At 42.2% G+C, this 23,090-nt stretch overlaps 1 protein-coding gene across 3 annotated transcripts in view; it reads left to right on the top strand.

The window, feature by feature from the left end:
* The window catches only part of ppfibp1a (PPFIA binding protein 1a), a 95,732-nt gene that overhangs the window by 13,007 nt on the left and 59,635 nt on the right, over positions 1-23,090 (top strand). For all 3 annotated transcript variants that reach the window (XM_060903313.1, XM_060903312.1, XM_060903311.1), the window contains exons 2-3: positions 18,677-18,749; positions 21,350-21,555. In XM_060903313.1, coding sequence (XP_060759296.1) covers positions 18,686-18,749; positions 21,350-21,555 — 270 coding nt within the window. In that variant the 5' untranslated portion in view covers positions 18,677-18,685. The remainder of the gene's footprint in view (positions 1-18,676; positions 18,750-21,349; positions 21,556-23,090) is intronic.

The following is a 23,090-nucleotide window of genomic DNA, read 5'->3' as shown; positions in this document are numbered from 1 at the left end:
ATAGAATAAGGTAATTCCAGCTGTAATTCCAAATTGTCCGTGTTGTTTACATGGATCTGGCGTTGGAGAGGTAGAGGCTTGGCAGTGGAGGTTTGAGTGGCTGTTTTCTGAGCTTAGTCAACAGGCCGGCTCTGCAGCCTCGCTTTTGCTTCCGCTCCTGGCGCCGCCTCCTTCGCTTTGCTTCCGATAACAATCCACGGAGACCCCGCTGGTCTCGCTATCTCGTCCGGAATGTTGTGCATGCGATGGAAATCGCTACAAACCGTCATTTTCTGCTGGAAACCCATGTCCAGTAAGTCCATACAGTTGTAGTGGATATTGAAGTCCGGTATAGACGAACAACACGCAAAAATACACACAAAACACATAAAAAACGTGCACAATTAGGGAGAGCTTGTAGCCGCAGCCGTTGTAGTAGAATTGTATATAGTAGGGTTTTCCAGAAGAAAAGGTAGAAGTAAAAGCAGAAGTAGAACCAGAAGTAGAAGGCGGAAATATGGCGTTTGACCTACAAGATGGCGTCTGTCACAATCTGGATCGGCTGTGACGTCACATGCAAGTGCTCCATAGTGAAGGGTATCGGTTGCTGGTATATCAATATGACTATCAGCAAATCTTTTCACCGTCTTTTTTTTTTTTTTTGCTGAGAACCACTTGCTGCTTCATGCGTGAACAAGTGTTGCCAGGAAAAACAAACCTCGCCCGGCAGCGCTCCTTTTATACAGATACAGGGGTGATAGCGTTCCGGCACCGCGCCGGATTTCCAGCGTACCGCGGCGCTGGAAAAAAAAAAATCTAGTTCGCCCATTATCCTGTGTCATTCTGAGATGCGCAGATAGACAGTAAAGGGAACGAATTCCCTTTACTGTCTATCTGCGCATCTCAGAATGACACAGGATAATGGGCGAACTAGATTTTTTTTTTTTTCCGGCGCCGCGGTACGCCAGAAATCTGGCGCGGCGCCGGAACGCTATCACCCCTGCAGATATGTTGATAACGGTAATATTTCTCAATCATCAGCTGTCAGGCTATAGTCCTATGAAAATCCGTGACCTTGAGTTTGACGTTTCAAGGTCAAAGATCATGGTGCCAAATGAAAGGCCATCTGGGAGTTCCTACGGTATATGCTCATAATAGTAAACGTTTGTCTATCAGCAACCGTTTTTGAGTTATAACGGAAAATTATTTTGACCGAAAGGTTGACTTTCACCTTGACCCGATTGCCACCAAAATTTAATCAGGTAATCTACGGAACATTGCTCACCTACCCTGAAAATTTAAAGACAATCAGTGCAACCGTCTAGATGCTAGATTGTTAAAGTGCATATCATGGGTAAATTCAGGAGCAAGATTAATGTAATTCTCCTATTTTATATTCAACTTTGGTCAAATATCTGTAACATTCTGCAGTGTTTTTTACCTTGTGCAATACCAGAAAAGTTCAGTTGAAATCAAGCCATTTGAGGCGAATTGGTCCGCCTCTGAAAAAACTTGGCCAGCGGTCTCAAAAGTAGCCGGTCACCGGCGGCAAATCGCCGGCTATGGCTTGTTATGCCTCCGGCTATTGTCAGTCGAGTCACAAAATTTAATATTAAATATTTCTGACAGCAAAAAAAGTTGTGAACGTAAATTACATCCACTATGTCATGTATGTCCGTTGCCGCGTCAACTGTGTTTACATCCTCGACACGAGTGCAGCCATTACTGCCGCCTGTGTTGCCAGATTGCGCGTTTTCCTGCCCATTTTGGGCGGTTTTAAGTGCATTTTGGCGGGTTTTGAACATATTTTGGGCTGTAAAACGTCGGCAGTATCTGGCAACATATTTTTTTTACTTAATACAAGAAATTAATGGATGCCAACGTTTTTGCCAAAATGGTATTTTATTTTCCATTGTTTAGGCAGCTTCAGCATCATACTGTGAGATTCTGTTCAAATAGTTTTTTTTCTTCTATGAAGCCTGAGCCATTTATTTTATTAGTTTATAATTATTGTTTAATTTAGTCTTCAGGAGAGACTGCCTGCACACAGTACTAGTATTAATAGTTTTTTTTCTTGCATGAAAGCTGAGGCATTTATATTATATTTTAAGGTAACTTCATGTTGTGCTGTGAGGTTCTATGCACTTTAACTTTTGAACCAACAGGTGCATTTGGATAAGTAAAGCCTATTTTTCTGCATTTTTGTAGTCCTGGTAATCTTTTATATTGGTAAAGTTGTTTACAGGACCATTTCTCAGTGTCTGTTTTTTAATCAATAGTTTTCAGTAATAACTTATCACTCAATTTTAAACAACCCCCGCGTCTCCCCCATAGTCTCCAAAATTTCTGTGGGAAACACTGGCGTGCATAACAACGCTAATCAAGCTTAAGCTAGATGACCCGCCTCAAATACCCGTCTCGGGTAAATGTTATCCCAATTTTAGATGGCCTGTTCCAAACCATCCCGCCCCATGAAAAATTCCTACTTGCATGTCCGCCCGCTGTAAATTATTTGTACCCTGCTATTCTCCCAAACTTTGAAGCCCCTGCTTGGCATTTGGATTTCCTGGCAAACATTGACTGATTTTCATGACGCCGCGTGCAGGATGCCTCCATCTGAATCCTACGTCAGCGCTGGTTTGTTTGAGAAAACGACCTGGTGGTTTTCTGCAAATTTCTTCAACGTTATCACGTAATTATTAAAATGGTTAACAGATATATCGTAGGAGGGTGTAGCAACACCAATCATGATGGGATTAGTACTCATCGTTTCCCAAAAGACCGGACAATGAGAGAGAAATGGGAACGCTTGGTCTACACAGGCTGTGCACTGAAACTGTGCAAAGCTCGCGCAGCCTGCTGGCACTTCTGCAGGTAACGTCACGAATCTGGCTCCAGACTCCCTTGGGATTTTTCCAGACGCGGTTTATTTTTTTCTGCTGTAGACAGATGGCCTTGTGCAAAATTACCCTTCTGGATGAGTGTGTAGTTGGACATTACTTTCATATTAAAAAAAAAAAACGAAATTGGTCCAGAATATGCACTTTAAGAAAAACAAACAAACCGCAATGATAATTCCTTGCCCTGTTTACTCTGTTGCGGGCGAGGTAAAAATGAACTCCACGTCGAAACTCGTAGATGACTCGAGCAGCAACGCGTGAGCCCTGTCCGAGACCCACATCTCATACAGGTTGTGTGGGCAGTCTTGGAACTTTTTGATCACACCTCGTATTGAACTGTACTGCCATCTATTAGACAGTAAGATGTATGGAAAATGCCAGATCTCGCAATATTGGCTAGAGTGAAACAATTCGTGGATCCCACCCCATGACTTGGACCTGCGACAGATTTTAATGTGGCCTTCCTTGGCCCATGCTACACACTTCCACCAAGTTTGATAGAAATAGTGTGTCAGGTTTGTGAAATGCTGCCGACAGTCAAACAAACGGCACCGAAAACATAACCTTCTCGGCAGAGGTAACTTTAAATCTGTGATGCTACAATGATGCAAATGTAGGCTAATATTTAACCATCTTATCATACACGTTTGCTAACTACGGTGTTTCTCGTTGGTTTGAATTAAAGTTCAAGGGAAGATGAGATGACGTGTGGTCCAGGGATGTGCCAGGAGTGGTTGTGGAGGTTTGGGGTCTTTCTGTGGCATCTCGGAAAAACACGATAGGATGTGGTGTTTGAGGAAAATAATCAGTGGTGGGGTCGTGTGATTCGGCCCAGTGCAAAGTAGGGTAACTGTTACCACCCCAAAGTTGATTATTTTCCAGTAACAGCAAGGTCATTGAGTGTGTTAAAGCAGCTCCAATAGTTTTTCCCTAAACGGCATTTTTTTTTCTTTTTTTCTCCTCCCCTCTCTTGAAATTAACAAAATAAATGAGTATACACGAGGACCCTAAATATCGGAAATGGTGGCATCATGATTATCGTATTATAGCCGAGAGTGTTATTTTGCTCATATGGAGCGCTACACATCCTTCTTTTAAAGCCTGCCACCAAACACGTCTTTAGCGTTTTGCATAACCTGACCACAGAAGTTTGCAGAGAGTTTGCTTGGTAACTAAGAGGAAAGCAGATAAGAAACGTATCCGTATTGTATCAAATATAAAAGGGTATCTGTTGCGTTCTGGAGTAAATCGCAGACCAGCAAAACCCCAAATTATGGTTTCCAAGTGTTGACCCTCTGCACAGACCTACCATGGGTCTGAGAGGTAGAAGACAAGGTTCCATCCTGGTTCGCAGGTGCTCATTATATACAATGAGCTGTGTTTTGCTAATCTTTAAAGGAGATATGCAGAGCCATGGCCTCACTTTCGTTTATAAATGCCTTGAGACCTCAAGAATGGCATAGGAATAGTTTTAAGTGTTAACAATAAATCTAATATAGTAATTTTTACAGTTAGTGATTTCATATAGATAGCGGTCTGAGTGAATGACCTTGACGTCTGTGACGTCACAGCAGGAAGGCTATCGGTCTCATCGCCATTTCCGCTATACTAAAACAGAGCTAACTGCAACTTCGAGCTTCCGTTTTGAGCCAATTTATCGCTATGCCATGTAGATGTGTTCCTGGTGGGTGCAGCAACACGACAGAAGATGGATTTATGTTGCATTCGTGGCCCAAGAATGTTCAAAGTGCAAAGATTTGGATACATTTTCCAAGAAATTCATGGGCACATATTTTACTGATGACTCGTACGAAACCTCTGATCTGTTGGAGCATTGGCTATAAGCCTGTATTGAAAGAGGGTGCAGTACCAACAACTAAAGGAAAAGAAAACTATAAGAAAAGGAAAGCAAGTTCAGTTGCACCAGTTCTCCTGGAATGTGAGCCAAGTAGTAATGGCGGAGTACTCAGTATGGAGAAATTGGAGAATGAGTGGATCAGTTGTCAGATTTCTCCGCTGGATATGCTTGCCTCAGTAGCAATATCTCACCCTTGCGTGGAAGAAGCGAATGAATGAAGAACTGAAAGTCAGATTGCTCCGAAACAATCGGCCACAAGGTCGGCCTTCAAGAAGCGAGAACGCAGACAGGTAAGATGCTACTCTCGTTTGGTTACATCACAACACCACCACTTGTTTACCTGCGTTTAGATTAATGCATGTAATTTATGTATTGTGTATTTAAGTTACCCATATAAGATTTATTTAATTTGCGTAAGAATGTGATTCTCAGTTCATCTGGCTTATTTAATTAGCCTTTTATCAGTGAAAATGCATGCATGTACATTGCATAGGTTATAACGCCTATCCTGTTTTCATGAGTCGCATGAGACTGTCAGTTCAATTCCATCCAATTCTCTAGACGGCTTTGTTCTCTGGCTTTATTTCATAAGGTGGGGGCCTCCGTTACTATCGGATTCACTTTCCGATGGTTCGAACTGATGCGGTTCTACGTGTATAGCAGTAGCATGTGTACACACTCCAATTTCAGGATTATCACAGTCAGATGTAGTACTATCTGAGGAATCCGAAGAATCTCCAATAAATCAGAACGAAGAGGCCATTGCAACCACTCTCGCCTGCCGAGTCTGGCTTTGGTCTATAGCTGTCAAAGGCCTCGGCCTTAAAACCGGTTACCACTGTGACATCCCTCACCTGGGGCTGGCTGGCTCAGCGGGGCCGCTCAAATGCCAACTTTGCGGTTGATTTTTAATTCTCAGAAATATTTTTTTTAAATTCCCATTTATGCAGCATACAAGAGTCAAGGATGGAGATGTTATCCGCTCAGAAATGTACTTAAAAATAAAGGTTCTGCGTATCTCCTGCTAAGAAGGGCATGGTTTTATAACCGAGATGAGTTCTAAGACTGCAAACCGGTCAGAGCACCAAAATCGCACCATATTTTAAGTGCATCAAATTACACTAGGAACCAGCTCTGCTTTCATTTCATACTATTTACTCTGTGGGGCTTCAAGTTAGTCTGGCTAACGTGACTTCAAAGCTCTGCGAGCATTTGGTCTGGCAAAGATATTAAGCCCAACCGTTTCCCAAAGTGCGTGGTTGACCCGCCTCCCTGAAATGCCTCAGTTTGCTACTGGTCGAAGCCAGAAAAGGCTGTGACGAAGCTTAAACCAATCACATCACTCTTTCCTCTGACGTACGTGACGCGACGGGGCTAACTGGTAGATTAAACTCTTACCAAAGCCGGTCGGGAGCAAGGCGAAAACGTCCTTCCTTTCAATAAATACCTCCAGGGCTGCTCTTTGCTCCGTTTTCAATGAGAACTTGCTCCATGTTCGTAATGTTTCTAGTGAATGAAGCGCTTCCGGTATAGATTCTGTAAACAATCTATGGCTTCCGGTCGCAGTTCTACTACGTCACTGCCTTGAACACGCCTCTACCCAGGGCCGTTGGAGATGCTCAAAGTTGATTGGCTCCCGATTTTTCAGGAGCTTGGAAGAGCTGTAGATAGCTTGCCTTGCCAGACTAAGCTCGCAACAGGCCCTCGTGTTGCGTCACACTTAGGATGGGTGGGCCCAGGCTAGCTTCAAGTACCCGTACCTCCCTTCCCCCCACGCTTGTGTGAACAATTTTTGGTTTGTTAGCCCAGTATCATGTGTCACCATGACTGCCGAGACAGCAAACATATCATAATGACTTCCTTTTCCTGGAATATTTAGGTTTCAGTGAATATTTAGGATGCTTATGCTGCAAATTGCAAAGTGCCATGTAATTTAATGGTTTCTTTCAACTCGATGCTCAAGAACAGCTCGCTGCGTTTGCCGTATGTTGCTTTTAGCCGAGCTACATTGCCGTGGCCCAAAAGGGGAGGATTAAATTACATGCTTCATACACGCCTACATAAATTACACACCGGGCTTTCAGCACCACCTAAAGTCCAGATTAAATATTTAGCTTTTTAGTTGAATCATGACCACATGGAAGCTACCCCCCCCTACACACACACACACACACACACACACACACACACACACACACACACACACACCTGAAACTGTTGAGTGCTACTCTGTCATCATTGGTGTGGTGATAGGATCAATCTTTTGAAAGATTCCATGATTAGGGGCTGTTTAGCTGTTGTCAATAAAAATTTCAAACTTTTTCTTTAACTCCTTGTGTAAAGGTAATATCTGTCGAATGGCACGCTTTTGCTAGAGAGTCGTCCATAAAAGGTTCGCTGTCCCTCCTTTCTCACGGCTCCATTAGCGTAGTGTTGGGTTTTTGGGGGTTTTTTTAAATAAAAATTTTACAATAGCATAATGTGAATTGGCTTGTAATATGTCTTGGCTTTCTAGACGAATGGAAAGCTGTTTAACTGCTTGTTACATGATTCCGCATAAAAGGCAATTGGAAAGTCTATTACAGTTTGACGGGTCTTTTTTTTTTTTTTTAAACCACCAAACTCCTGCGCTGGGTCTGAAGTCATCCTCTCGCTCACTTTTTTATTTGATATTTAACAGATAGACAGACAGTTCTCTATAAAGCAGTTTATAGGGCAGCAGTGAAGGAGCTAATGCACCAACGTGATCTTCCATCCCTAGTCTACACTACTGAAACCACAACACCACAGAAGTATTACAAGCAATTTTGTATTAAATGCAGTACTCACAAGTACATTGGATTTAGTCCTTACTAAATGGCTGCTCTTCCCCCTTCCCTCCCCCCCCTTACGTTATACAAGTTGTCTGCATGTTTTGCATTGCTTCATTGTGGCCGTAGTGTACATGAGTTGTACGCTAATTTATGGTGCACTGTTGATTTTAATAATATATTAAACTGTTCGGGGAGTGTGGAAAATGGTTAAATCATGCACCGTGTGGTAAATACGGAACAGAGTCCGACAAAATGTTAGTCGATTGCTGTTACTGTGCTCCGCAGCACAGCCATAATAGGAAATGCAGACACGCAGACGGAGATTAAATACGTCACTCGGCCTGGCTCGTCCTGTCTGACCTCAGCTTCTGTTTGGGATTCTGTTTTGTTTTTTCCTAACACCTCTTTTGTTCTTGTATTTGCATTCTTCATATTCACAGCTTTTATAAGAATTAGCGTTACCTTGGAACAACAATGTGAGCACGAGGAATAAAACATTTTAAATCGCTGCTTTAAATAACTGGATTTACTTTTGAGCAGTTAACTGCATTTCTCTGTGATCTCTCTAGTCTATGTACAAGTACTTTTATTTAGACGTAATGTCACATAAATAACAATGGCGTCTTTTATAAAAGGCGTTTTTGCACTTTATACAGTAAGGGAAACGAAAAAGGACTCTGGACTGATGGACGTATTTTACTGACTTTTTTCCCCAAAACTTTTGGCACGTTACATGTGCAGTAATATTTTGGTTCTTTGTTGGAGCCGGAGGGGTTTTTTTTCCATTCAGTGAGCTCTTGTGCACTGTAGAAGGGGGTGGAGTCATCCTAGAGGAGACCACGCCCATCAGGATGGAAATGTTTCATGATGGAATAAAGGTGATCAATTAGAATAACGTTGTATTGATTGATTTTCTGCAGTGATTCTTTGCTGTAAATGGACATGTAGCACCAAAGCATACCAGTATAAATAAATGCCCCCAGCGTATAATATATATATATATATATATATATATATATATATATATATATGAGTGATTCCACGCTTATGGGTACTGAAATGGGGACATGAACTTTTTATTTTTAAAAATTCACCTAAAACCATTTCTTTTTTTACCATCAGGTCACGAAACATGTAATATTTAATGAATGATATGTTAAAAGATAACTTTTTTAATTTTCTGAGATGTAATAAAAACATTTATATGCCAAAGTCAGAACGTAACAGAAGTGTTGTGGACATGTATATTCTCAATTTTAACAATGTAGAATTACTTTTTGAAACATAGGAAGATGATGTTTTAGCAAATATAATTAATAAACATGTGTAGTAGAATAAACATACACATTCTTTCAATAAGATTAACATGGTATATAGCTAGATTGTAATTAATTTGTAGCAGACGCGAGATGGACAATCGTAACCGAAGTAATGTAACAGACATCATTTTGGAACTCATAGGCTTGACTTTGGCATATAAATATGTTTTTATTACATCTCAGAAAATTAAAGTTATCTTTTAACACATCATTCACTAAAGATTACATGTTTTGTGACCTGATGGTAAAAAAAGAAATGGTTTTAGGTGAATTTTTAAAAATAAGTTCATGTCCCCATTTCAGTACCCATAAGCGTGGAATCACTCATGTATATAAAAAAAAAAATCTCCTTCTCACCCCCGGGGGGGGGGGTATCCATGTCATCCTCAAGCTCGGGTCCTCTACCAGAGGCCTGGGAGTTTGAGGGTTCTGCGCAGTATCTTCGATGTTCCTAGGACTGCGCTCTTCTGGACTGAGGCTTCAAATGTTGTTCCTGGGATTTGCTGGAGCCACTCTCCCAGTCTGGGGGTTACTGCCCCAAGTGCCCCCACTACCACGGGGACCACGCGACCCTTGACCTTCCACATCCGTTCCAGCTGCTCTTTCAACCCTTGATACTTAAGTTTCTCATGTTCCTTCTTCCTGATGTTGGCGTCAGCTGGGATCACCACATCTATTACCACCACCCTCTTCTGCTCTTTGTCCACCACCACTATGTCCGGTTGGTTAGCCAGGATCTGTTTGTCAGTCTGGAAGCTGAAGTCCCACAGAACCTTGGCCCTGTTGTTCTCAGCCACCTTCTGTGGTATGGCCCATTGGGACTTGGGTACTTCTATTCCATACTGGTTGCAGATGTTCCTGTATACTATCCCAGCCACTTGGTTGTGCCTCTCCATGTACGCTGATCCAGCTAGCATCTTACACCCTGCTACTATGTGCTGGACTGTTTCAGGGGCTTCTTTGCACAGTCTGCATCTTGGGTCTGATCTACTCTGGTAGATCCTGGCCTCTATGGCTCTTGTGCTTATGGCCTGTTCTTGTGCTGCTATGATTAGTGCCTCTGTGCTGTCTGTCAGTCCTGCATTATCCAGCCACTGGTAGGATTTCTTGATATCAGCCACTTCCTCTATCTGACGGTGGTACATACCATGTAGGGGTTTGTCTCTCCAGGTTGTCTGTTCCTCCTCCTCCTCTGCACTCTCATCAGGGTTCTGCTGCCTGAGACATTCACTTAGCAGTTCATCCTTTGGGGCCATCTTTCTGATGTATTCTCGGATTTTCGATGTTTCATCCTGGACCGTGGTCTTGACGCTCACTAGCCCTCGGCCTCCCTCTTTCTGCTTAGTGTATAGTCTCAGGGCGCTGGACTTGGGGTGGAACCCTCCATGCATGGTGAGGAGCTTTCTAGTCTTGATATCTGTGGCTTCTATCTCCTCCTTTGGCCAGTTTATGATGCCAGCGGGGTATCTGATGACTGGTAGTGCGTACATGTTGATGGCTCGGACCTTGTTCTTACCATTCAGCTGACTTTTCAGGACCTGCCTTACTCTCTGGAGGTATTTGGCTGTGGTTGACTTCCTTGTGGCTTCTTCATGGTTTCCATTAGCCTGTGGGATGCCAAGGTACTTGTGGCTGTCTTGGATATCACCTATGTTGCCCTCTGGTAGGTCAATCCCCTCAGTCCGGATCATCTTGCCTCTCTTTGAGACCATCCGGCCACACTTGTCCAATCCGAATGACATCCCTATGTCATCGCTGTAGATCCGGGTGGTGTGGATCAGCGAGTCTATTTCTCGCTCGTTCCTGGCATACAGCTTGATGTCATCTATAGGGGTGTTCACACGGCAACTTTTACTCCGGTGTAGCACCGGGGCTGCCCCGGTAGAGCGTTCACACGGTACAAAGTTATAGCAGTGTAGCCCCTGAAAGCTGCTTAAACCGGTGCAAATCTAACCCTGCTCGGGAGGTGGTTTAAGAAATTTACTCCGGAGTAAATGCTAGTTTGCGGGGCGGCACCGATATAAAATGGGCCGTCTGAACGCTACAGGGGTAGACTCGCTACGCGTGAGGAGAGTTGATTACATAAGGGTATTGCATAATTTGCATTCTGGTATTTTGCGCTTCCAAAATGGCGAATATCAACAGAACTGCGTGTCTTCCAGTGTTGCCAGATTTGGCAGTTTTAAGTGCATTTTGGCGGATTTGAACATATTTTGGGATGGAAAACGTCAGCAATATCTGGCAACACTGGTGTCTTCATCCACGTTGTTTTCCCAGCGCTTGGTGATGCCATGACAACCGGGAAAAAGAAGTACATTTTCACGCATGCACATATTTCATTTCCGCATTATTACTATCGGAAATGATAGTAATAATGATAGGAAATGATAGTAATTAAAGGAAATATCAAAACTTTATTACTATCAAAGGAAATGATAGTAATAAAGTTTTTGCTACTATAACACGGTCGCAGAAACTGCCGTGTGACCGCAAGTGGGGCTGCACCGGTGCTAACACGCTTCTCTCTAGTAAGCAGGGTTGTGACGTGTGAACGCTGCGCAAAATTTACACCGGTGTAAGATATATCGCAACAAAATACATCGGTGCAGCATCGATGCAAATATGTGCCGTGTGAACACCCTACATGTAGAGCAGGTGGCTGATTGTTGCCCCACTACGGAATCGGTACCCGTAGCCGCTCTTCGTGATGATCTGACTGAGGGAGTTCAGGCTTATGCAGAACAGCAGTGGTGATAGCGCATCTCCTTGGTATATGCTGCACTTGATGTTGACTTGGGCAGTGGGTTTTGAGTTGGCCTCTAGGGTTGTCTTCCACATTTCCATTGAGTTCTGGATGAAGGTCCTTAGGTTCCTGTTGATCTTATGCAGTTCCAGACATTCCAGTATCCATGTGTGTGGCATTGAGTCGTAGGCTTTCTTGTAGTCAATCCAGGCAGTGCACAGGTTGGTCTGTCTCTTCTTACAGTCTCGGGCGACTGTTCTATCAACCAGTAGCTGGTGCTTGGCTCCTCTGGTGTTACTGCCAATCCCTTTCTGTGCCTCGCTCATGTATTGAGCCACATGCTTACTCATTTTTGCTGCAATGATGCCTGACAGGGCCTTCCATGTTGTGCAGAGACAGGTAATTGGCCGGTAGTTGGATGGGATGGGTCCCTTCTGGGGGTCCTTCATGATTAGGACTGTCCTGCCTTGGGTTAGCCATTCTGGGTGGGTTCCATCCCTCAGCAGCTGGTTCATCTGTGCTGCTAGGCTTCTTCAGCCAGTACGTATGGATCATATCGGGGCCTGGTGTTGTCCAGCTCTTCATCTTTGACACACTTTCTTGGACGTCTGCCATTGAGATGGTTACTGGTTCTTGTTCTGGGAGGTTGCTGTGGTCAGCTCTTAGGTCCACTAACCATTGGGCATCGGTGTTGTGTGATGCCTTTCTTTCCCATATGTCTTTCCAGTATTTTTCCACCTCAGCTCTTGGTGGGTCTGACCGGTTGTTGTTGTTCCCCTGCCACTGAGAGTACACCTTGGCTGGTTCAGTGGAGAACAGCTTGTTTATTCTCCTGGCCTCTCCCTCCTTGGTGTATCTCTTCAACCGGGTGGCCAGAGCTGTTAGTCGCTGTTTGGCAGTTTCGAGTGCCTCTGGTATGGAGAGTGAGTTGTACTTCCTGGGTGCCCCTTTATTCACCATGTTCCCTTTCTGTAGTTCAGCTAGCTGTCTCATCAGTTTGCCCTGGTTCCCTAGCAACTGACGCAGACCATGTTGACCCGGGCGACGTCTGAGCCGGTATGACTCTATCAGTTATGTCTTCACTCATTCCTGAGGTAGGCCGATATATCATGAGGGGTCTTGCCTAAGGACCCTTACTGGATGATGTTTTGCCCCGACCGGGATTCGAACCCCGATCTCCTGCGTCGTAGTCAGTGAGCATTACCACTGTACTATCCAGTAAATATGTTCTGTAGTAAGAACATATAAAATTAAGATGTTTTGTAGTTACTGAAACGTCATGCAAGTCTGTTTATGTTCAAATGTCACGTTGTGCTTCAGTGTTTATAACACTTTTTTTTTTTTTTTTTTTCTCTCTAGAATTAAATTATTCATTATTCATACCGACTCCAAACTACACAAGTTAAGACGAGATATAACCGTTTACATGATGCCCCAGGGCGGCACGGTGGTGTAGTGGTTAGCACTGTCGCCTCACAGCAAGAAGGTCCTGGGTTCAAGCCCCGGGGCTGGCGAGGGCCTTTCTGTGTGGAGTTTGCATGTTCTCCCCGTGTCCGCGTGGGTTTCCTCCGGGTGCTCCGGTTTCCCCCACAGTCCAAAGACATGCAGGTTAGGTTAACTGGTGACTCTAAATTGACCGTAGGTGTGAATGTGAGTGTGAATGGTTGTCTGTGTCTATGTGTCAGCCCTGTGATGACCTGGCGACTTGTCCAGGGTGTACCCCGCCTTTCGCCCATAGTTAGCTGGGATAGGCTCCAGCTTGCCTGCGACCCTGTAGAAGGATAAAGCGGCTAGAGATAATGAGATGAGATGAGACATGATGCCCCATTGCATGCATGCACACATACACGCACACAATTTATATATATATATATATATATATATATATATATATATATATATATATATATATATAAGGCTTGGGCGGTATGGTGAAAATATCGTGTACCGCGGTACGACAAAATACCGGCGATTATATTTTTAATACCGTCAAAAATAAATATATTTGTATTTTTATCCAACTTACTCGAAACGACTGCAATGTCATTTTATTATAGTACAACCGTCTCTGGTACAGCGCGCGCACGCCACTAGATGGCAGTTTGCGGTCAGCAGCAAAGATTCTAGAATCTTTGGTCAGTAGCGACAATTGGCCCGGTCATAAGGCCCAGTCAGTGCGTGAGGATGGCGACTGCAAATGATGGCGGTGCGGAATTAGTCAAAAAGGCCAATGCCTCAGCCGTTGTCTGGGAACATTTTGGTTTTCTGCCGAATGATAAAGGTGAGCCGAGCGGAGCGTGCACAGGCAGAACTGTCAGTATATGCGCAAGAGGACACAATCCATGCTGAAGAAAACCCGCTTGAATGGTGGAAACTGAATGAAACACGTTTGCCAATTATGTCAAAAGTTGCCCGCAAATACCTCTGCATACGCGCGACAAGCGCTGCATCTGAGCGCGTATTCAGTACAGCAGGAAATACGGTCACACCACAGCGTTGCCAACTGAAGCCAGATAAAGTAAATATGCTGGTGTTCTTGGCAAAGAATGTCTGATAGAAATTAAGAATTGCTTGTGGCCTACCACTACTAGAAATGTAAATTTAAGTTAGCAAATTATTTTCATTTAGGCTATTGGGAGCATGGGGCCCCATGTATGGTTTCTGTTCATGTTTGTTGTTTCTGCCTGAATTGCATTATGTTCCGAGTTCTCTCCAATCACTCAGCTAAGGATGCTAACCCGTTTGCTTTGCATAAAGAGGCTTTTAGTGCATTCCTAATCTTCTTCTAAATGGGCACAGCCTACTAGCAGCCCGAAATAGCTTTATTTCATTACTTGTATAGCCTATTTGCCTGTTTGAGTGGAAAAAAAGCTACCTGTTATTGCTTGAATTAGGCAAATTATTTTCTTTTGATTTACAAAAGATGTGATTTGAACTCACATGCAATGTTTTGTTTTCTGCTGGCTTTGTTGGCGTTTGCACTTCTTATTTTTATTAATGTGTGTTTTTTATTTCCAACATTAATATAGGCCTACCTGATTGCTTGGCACGGAGTTCAAAAACATGTCATCCTGGCAGTTTAAATAAATGTCTTTAAACATTTCAACTGTTTGTTTTATAATGTCAAATACAGAATATCTAAAACAGAATAGATAACAAAAAAATAGAATAACAAAGAAACATAAATTACTATAGAATGTGAAGAAGATATGAAATAAAGCCTACAATAGTATATATAAAAAACACACACACAAAAACGTAAATACCGGCATACCGGGGTATTTAGTCAGCAATATACCGGGGTATGAAAAAATGGATACCGCCCAAGTCTTATTTATTTATATATATATATATATATATATATATATATATATATATATATATATATATATATTTTAAAAAATAAAGTTATCCAAAAGGGAGGTTCAAGTATAAGCTATTTCTGTGCTTCAGGTCACATCTGCAGTTTTGTTTAACATGTAGCTCAGCATGTACATGTGGTTATCTGTGACATAAGGCAGTGTGGGGGAAATGGCAGAGCGAGTGGGTTGTTTTTCTTTTAAACTATCCTCCTTCTTGCCTATCAACACATCTGGCCAGTGTCAAGCTATGCAAATAAACCAGAAGTAGATCTACCTTTGTACTGTTTGGGCACCACAGGCTCCGAACCAAGCGGGGCTGCTGGAGGGTTTTTTTTTTTTTTTTAAATTGAGAATTCCTTAGCAAGGAAATGGGATACTCTGTACTTCTGTTGTGTTAAAAATGCTGCGTCGTGCACAACCCCTTGCAGCTATCTGTGTTTATATGAAGTGGGGGGGGTCTACATGTGGAATGTATGATTGTAAGGTATGTGAGCAAGAGCACATCTGGAGGAGTTTTTCAGGAATCCCGAAGGGAGGGGGAGGTCTCGTGTTGGGGAGTGCAGGTCGTACGAGTGTTGGAGAAACTGGCGCATGGTACCAAGTTCAATCGGACCTCTAATCTGTGAGGAGCTCCAGATTCAGCTTCTTTGAATTGGGAAGGGACCAATGTCCTTTTCACTACTTCTTGGAAAGGTGTTCGTATAACGTGCCTTAATAATGTCGGAGTTGATCTTGGAAAGTATGGTTCCAAGCCAGAAATCGCTCGGGACACTTGAGATGACTTTTTCTTTCATTTGAATAATTTTTCCATTGCACACTCTTGGAGAGCTGAAAGACTTTTTATGGCATGCGCTCACTGTTTAGCAAACCCTACACTGTGACTGACTGACTTTCTTTGTTCCACTTTAACTTGATTGATTTGATTCTTAAGGCAAATCAGTCTTTCCCAGAAGTATACAACTCCCTTGTTCCTTTTTAATTGATCTTGACATTATCAAAACAGCTTAATTTAAACTTGGGGAATACAAAGTTTAAAGTTTTCTAACAAGGAGCTCATTCTGGCAGCTGGCCAAAAAGTGAAAGGAAGTTTTAAATTAAAAAAAAAAAGGCATAACGCCTCAAATAAATAGCAGAAGGAACGCTACAGTGCTTTGACGAGACAGACCTCCACCCAAAACTCAAATCTGTATATTGAATGGGTTTGATATTGCATCATATGTCATTCAAGTACAACACTTTTTAGCTGTACTTTGACCTGATCCGTTGCTTATTTTTGTGCTTTCGGGTCATCATGTGCGTAAAGATGACGTGTTGTATAGTCGGTGTATTGAATTTGTTTTGAAGGCAACAAAAAACGAGACTGGGCAGCTCATTGGAGCTTTTACTTGCTTGATGGGTTAGCTACTGAGTTTATCATTTGTCCATTCGTTTGTGTTCTCTAGCCTTGCCGTATTAAAGTAACCTAGGTTTCAATATTGTGATTAATAACATCAGAATGCACCACTTCATATTATGTTCAGATGTTTGTGCCTTCGCACCTCCTTTGTCACTCATTGCCTGGACTTACCGGTAAGCTATTTTTGTACCAGTTGTTTCATTTCCCCTGCTTTTCTTTGTCAGTTTTTAAAAATCATTTGTTTAAAACAGGGGTTTTCAAAGTGTGGGAGAGTCAGCCCCCCCTCGGAGAGCAAATAAACAGCGCCCCCTTACAATTTTTGTTGTTGCTATACTTAATGTTCCATTCGTATTTTTAAAAAATGGTTGTTGTACACATCATTTTTTTCTTTTTCACATTTTAAACATCTGTGCTTTTTTAAACATCTTGTTTTACACATTTTAAACATCTCAGAGCATCGTTAGCTAGCACCTCTTGGCAGACACCACACTGTGGCAGTAGAGCATCTTCAGATCCAGTCCATGAAAATCCAAACTTTAAATAATCGTGGTCATACTTCCTTCTTTTTTCAGTCCCCCCAGGATTCCGCGGGCCTTTTTTGTGATTGTTGCGGGCTAAAATGTCTGTTGCGGGGGTTTTCCAAAAAAATTGCGATGAAAGTTGCGGTGTTTTTTAGGTTTTTGTTGCGATTACATTGCGGGAGGAAGTGAAAGTTGCGAGAAATTGTTGCGATTTTCTCTTTTTGTGATTAAAATTGAGTGATATGTTAAATATTAAGTTATTACTGAAAAAACTATTGATTAAAAAAAAAAGACACTGAGAAATGGTCCTATAAACAACTTTACCAATATAAAAGATTACCAGGACTACAAAAATGCAGAAAAACAGGCTTTACTTATCCAAATGCACCTGTTGGTTCAAAAGTTAAAGTGCATAGAACCTCACAGCACAACATGAAGTTACCTTAAAATATAATATAAATGCCTCAGCTTTCATGGAAGAAAAAAAACTATTAATACTAGTACTGTGTGCAGGCAGTCTCTCCTGAAGACTAAATTAAACAATAATTATAAACTAATAAAATAAATGGCTCAGGCTTCATAGAAGAAAAAAGAACAATTTGAACAGAATCTCAGTATGATGAAGCTGCCTAAACAATGGAAAATAAAATACCATTTTGGCAAAAATGTTGGCATCCATTAATTTCTTGTATTAAGTAAAAAAAAATAAAGTGCACACATTCCTTCACTGTAAACATAACACTTTCAGTAACAGAATTTAAGCCTATATAAACACTGACTCGCACATCATGCAGTGTTGCCAGATACTGCTGACGTTTTCCAGTCCAAAATATGTTCAAAACCCGCCAGAATGCACTTGAAACCGCCCAATCTGGCAACACTGTGGCGCATGCTGCTTCTCTTGAACGTATACACGGAAGTAAGATGGAAGGTAGTTTGTCGACGTCACCTCGACGACGCCAACGATTGGTCAAATTTGCGGGAAAGTTGCAGTGATTGGATATAATTCCAACACTGCCCTGAATTCGTGGGGATTGGTTGAATTTGCACTGAAGTTGCAAATCGCAACATCCTGGAGGCTCTGGGGTTTTTTTTTTTTTTTTTTTTTTTTTTTTTTTGGCGCTTGGCCCCGACTTTGTCTCCTCACTCACTGTAGCTTTAGGTACTAAAAATCGATCCATTTTGTCTCTGGTAAAGGCTAGCTGAAGTTCGCTAAATGTCTGCAATAGTAACTTTATTCTGGTTTATTTTTCCTCACGTTGCGCCCCCCCGAAGAACTCTGGTGCCCCCCGGGGGGGCGCCCCACACTTTGAAAAGCCCTGGTTTAAAACATTCTAGGTTACATTGACTCACTGTTTTTTGGTCTGCAAGTTGTAAAAGCAGATTTAAAATGATTAGAGGATGTTTGGATACCTGATCCACCAGGATAAGATGGGAAGTAACCACGCGTCCGTGGAGTATTAATCCCAAGGCGTCAGGAAGCCAGCAGCGCTACCACCATGCTTTTATTTTGGAGATTGGAATTCTGATAATTACAGCAAACAGAGCAGTTGGGTGCTTGGAAGAGCTGAGCACCGGTATTTTATAAATTAATGCGTTATTTAATTAGTTTTGTCATTTTTATCATTTACATGATTAAAAATGACAGGTTATGCCTATGAGCTTTTCATATATCTTGGTTTTTTCCACTTTCATACTCTCATTTCAGTTTCTTCCACAAGATCTTCCACTATCATGCGTTTAAAATCTGGTCTTTTTCTAATGACGTTCGCACTCGCTGTGCAGGTTTTCAGGATGATGTCTGACGCCAGTGAGATGTTGGCAGCAGCCTTGGAGCAGATGGATGGAATCATTGCAGGTATTCTACTCTTCAGCAATTTAACTGTGCAGAAATAAAACTACATAGTGTCTTGCATGAGTGTTCCCTCCCCTTTAACCCTTTCCACATCTTGTATTTTTTACAATTTGAAGCCGAAATGGACTTAACTGGGATTATAGTGTGCAATGAGTCTCTACAAAATGGCCCCAATATTGAAATGGGGGGGAATCAATATAGTTTGCAAATAAAGTAACGTTTGCGATTGCGGGTGAATACTTCAGAGTCAACGTTGTTGTGAAACCCCTAAAATAGTTACCAGAAGAAGTCACATAATTAGTAGGATAGAGTTGACCTGTTCCTGGAAGCCCAGAGTTTATTAGATAACAGGCCTAAACAAACAGCATCATGAAGACCAAGCAAATCTGGGACAAAGTTCTGGAAATCAGTCAGGGTTTGGTTTGAAGGGGAACAAGCTTTGAAAATCCCATGGAGCACCAAGTCTTAAAAATAGGTACCCTATGGGTTAGGGTGCATCAGTTTCCCTCACTTTTCATAAAATCTGATGCATTTTTGTTTGGGTGTTCCTTTTCACCAATAAAGACATCCTGTAAAATTTTTTGACCATATTCAAAAGTCTAATGGTGGCACCACGAGGTTCATTTTTTTTGCCAAAAAACGCTTATTTTATGTTTTCGCGTAAGGTTTGAATCACAATGTTGGACTCCATTTATTGATTTCTTGTGACCCAGAGATCATGTTAAGAACCTTTGCAAGGGATTGAGAAGCATTAATGTGATTCATAATACATTTGTATTGTTTAAAAGTAGTTGAACAATGATTCAATGAACAGCTAAAACTCAAACTGTGCTTGATAATATATTTAGAATATGTACTAAAAATGTGTATCTAAGATATTTGGTATACTCTATAAGGTGCCATAATGTTTCATGAAAAGTGATCGAAATGTCATAAAATAGCAGCTTTTTCCATAACTTTGAGCTCCTGGTGCCACCATTAAACTTTTGAATTTTGTCAAAATATTTCACCCAGTGTGTTTTCTTACCAAAAGGAACACAAACAAAAATGCATCATGACCGGAGGAACTTTTCATTTTTAGGGGGCAACTGATGCACCCTACTATGGGTACATGTGGCTACTGCTTATAAATAAAATTGTTTTCTGATCCCATGTCCATACAGTAAATATAGCATATATATATATATATATATATATATATATATATATATATATATATATATATTTACTGTGAGGCAGTAGCCATGAAAATGAAGCATGATCCTAAAATGAACGATTTAAAAATTGCAGAAGTAAAATATACCAAGTGTCTATACTTTTTTTTATATTATTCTACTCCTTACCTTAGTTTTCGAAGCTGAAACCTCTGAACCGAGGCTGACATACACACGCTGTCACCATGACCGAAACACCTTTATTTCCTGGAAATGGCCCGGCGCTAGAGCTCAGTGGTCTCGATACTCTTTTCGACAACTTCCTGTAACAACTCGGAAGTGCGTCACATCTACATCATACACGGGACTACTGGCCGAAGGCGGCGAGGAAAGGGAGACAACCTGGAGTATGTTTTAAAATAGGAACGCACTTTCCCTCTGTAATAAGCATAAACCTGTCTGAAAGCGATTTCTTTAGTCCGTTTATTTTGAATGGCGAGCCGAATTGTGTATACACGGGTCATTTTAATAGGAGCACCTGTACACGCAATGCGCTATTGTTACACTCATTCTTAAAACACTGTGAGGCAGTAGCCACAATAAAAACTGGAACGAATACGGCACAGCCATGACACTCTTTCGAGAGGACGCCGTCCACCAACATTTAAATGTGCAAAGAGGGGATTAGTCAGAGAATCAAGCAAGCATCCATTTCGCTTCTATGTTGTAGCACTACAAAATACGGAACTGTTCAGAGGCGTGAATACTTATGCAATGCATTATAGATGCGTACAGCAAATGACCTCAATTGTTTTTATCTCCAATGATGTGCGTAATTTTAAGTTAATGATCCGTTAGTTATGGATTAAATGATGGGATTAGTCTAAATGTGGAAAATCCCACAGTAAATAAGCCCTCAGCATCACCTCTCGGAGGCAACTGAAGCAATGCAGTCGCACTTTAGTGGTCTGGCACTTAAACCTCCTGTCCAGGCTTTAATGGCTGACTCTGGGACGCAATGTAGATTTTTCCACTGGCTAAGCACTGAGGAAATGTCCTACTTATTCTCTCTGGCTGCACAATATGGTCCATCTCTGGGAACATCAGCAAGGCAGCAGGAAGAATTAATATATTTGCTGTTTGAATTAGAGCGTTGCTGTGCGTCTGCTCACCACTGGCTCCTGTAATTGCAGAGTTTAATGTGCCAAAGTGTAAATCATCTCGCCTTAATGACCGTAATAGCGTTCAGACTTTTGTTTGCCATATTTACCTGGTCAGACTTGGCTTTGGTTCAAAAAATATGCCTTGCGCTAAAGTTGAAATGACCAGTATGTCTTTTATCCTTGAGAAAAACAGTGCTTTTGGATTTTGTGATGGAAATTTTCGCTCGCAAATCAAGACATTTTGATTATTTCAGCATTTCCTTTGTGCTCCTTTTGGCCCTTGTAGGCTCCAAGGCCATGAACTACTCCAACGGTCTGTTCGATTGCCAATCTCCCAGCTCGCCCCTGCTAGGCAGCCTGCGCGCAGTCCACCTCCTAGAGGACCTGCGGGGGGCGCTGGAGCTGATGGATGCAGACGAGAGAGAGAATCTGCGTAGCCAAGTACCTGATAACACCGCTGAGGGCCTGGTGGAGTGGCTGCAGGCTCGACTGGTGAGTACGAGAGGGTTCATGTTCTCAAAATCTGTTGCAGGATTCTGAAGGAGTGTTTAATGAAAGGTTCCAGATCACTTGAATGATTTAGTACTGTATTTTGTTTGTAATGGTTTTTCATTGGGGGGATAACCCAGCAGGCATACCGTCCCTGCGTTCCATTCTCAAGCAGCTGCCAAAATAGACAGCACTTTTGGGTCACAAGTGTGAGCTTCTCAGATTTATTTGTTATTTTGGCCACATTTTAAAGCAACGTTGCATGGGTCATTTTTTTGGAAGAAATCCAGCTGCCGATATTTGTGTAAACTGACACATCCACATAGCCATGAAGGGGGAAATTGTTCTATTTAAATTCAGTTTTAAAGCATTGAAAAAGCAAGGTATGGTAGCTAATTCAGCTGGGAAGTGGGACAAAACTGGAGAATCCAGATTTGGATAAAAACAGATGCAGAGAAAATGTGCTGCAACTTTCTGCTTGTTTATATTACGTACAGAGTTTACATCATAAGTGATATCCTTACAATACTTGCTAACGCTATTTAGCATGCTAACTCGTGTTGAGCCACCATTTTGTGTTCATGGGTCGGAAACTGGCAGCAGGCTCAAAGGGTGGGAAATTATTCTAATCTTGTGGCGTATTCACACCTACGTTGTCTGGTCCGGACCAAACGAACCAAATTTCCCTTGGTCTGGACCTTTTGGGTTGGTCTGAATACAAACCACCGAACTCTGGTCCGGACCAAACAAGTGGACCGAGACTGAGCTGCAAGGTCGGACTCGGTCCGGACCAAAGGAACCCTGGTGCGGATCTTTTGGAGGTGTGAAAGCAGACCGGACCTAATCCGACAGTTTTGCTTTTTTGTACCTCGGGAGCTTCCGTCGTTTGTCGAGCATTATGGGAAACAGAGCCTTGACACTCCACCGCAAAGTGCAAACACTGTTTCGGTTGTCAAGGGAACCTTACAACAGTTGTTCAGTCATTCAGACCAGTGGTAGGCTAGACTACAGAGTACAAAAAATGAGTAGGGGGCAAACGTGGGCCGAGGAAGAAACGCGTACCCTTGTGGATATATGGGCAGATGTCCACATATCTGAGCTTTTGGGGAGAACACACAAAAATGCCGACGTGTTTGCTGTATTCAGTGAGAAAATGAAGAAGGGGTTCACGCGCTCCCCAGAACAATGTCGGCTAAAAGTGAAGAAACTCCGTCAGACCTACATTAAAATCAGGGACGTTCTTTCAAAAAGTGGCGGTACTAGCGACGTAAAAAAGAAATTCATCTATTGCATGAAGAGCCAGAACTGTCACAACATGATGTGCGCTCATCAGCGCTATCCTCCATAGCCGCCTTGCCCTTTGTCGTCGTCGTTGATAAATTACTTGTACGACAGCATAGTAATCGCACAATTGTGAAAACAGTAAAAACTGGAAAAAGCATATAGCTTTGATGACATTAAAAAGAATAACAGCACGGAAAGCCTCCATGACTACTTTTGAACTTAACGCTTTGTGCGCGTGTCGTCTCTGACCAATA

Source organism: Neoarius graeffei, chromosome 21 (assembly GCF_027579695.1).
Source record: "Neoarius graeffei isolate fNeoGra1 chromosome 21, fNeoGra1.pri, whole genome shotgun sequence".
In the NCBI taxonomy this organism is placed as follows: Eukaryota; Metazoa; Chordata; class Actinopteri; order Siluriformes; family Ariidae; genus Neoarius; species Neoarius graeffei.
Note: the sequence above shows the minus strand (reverse complement) of the source record. Positions and strands in the feature narration are given on the sequence as shown.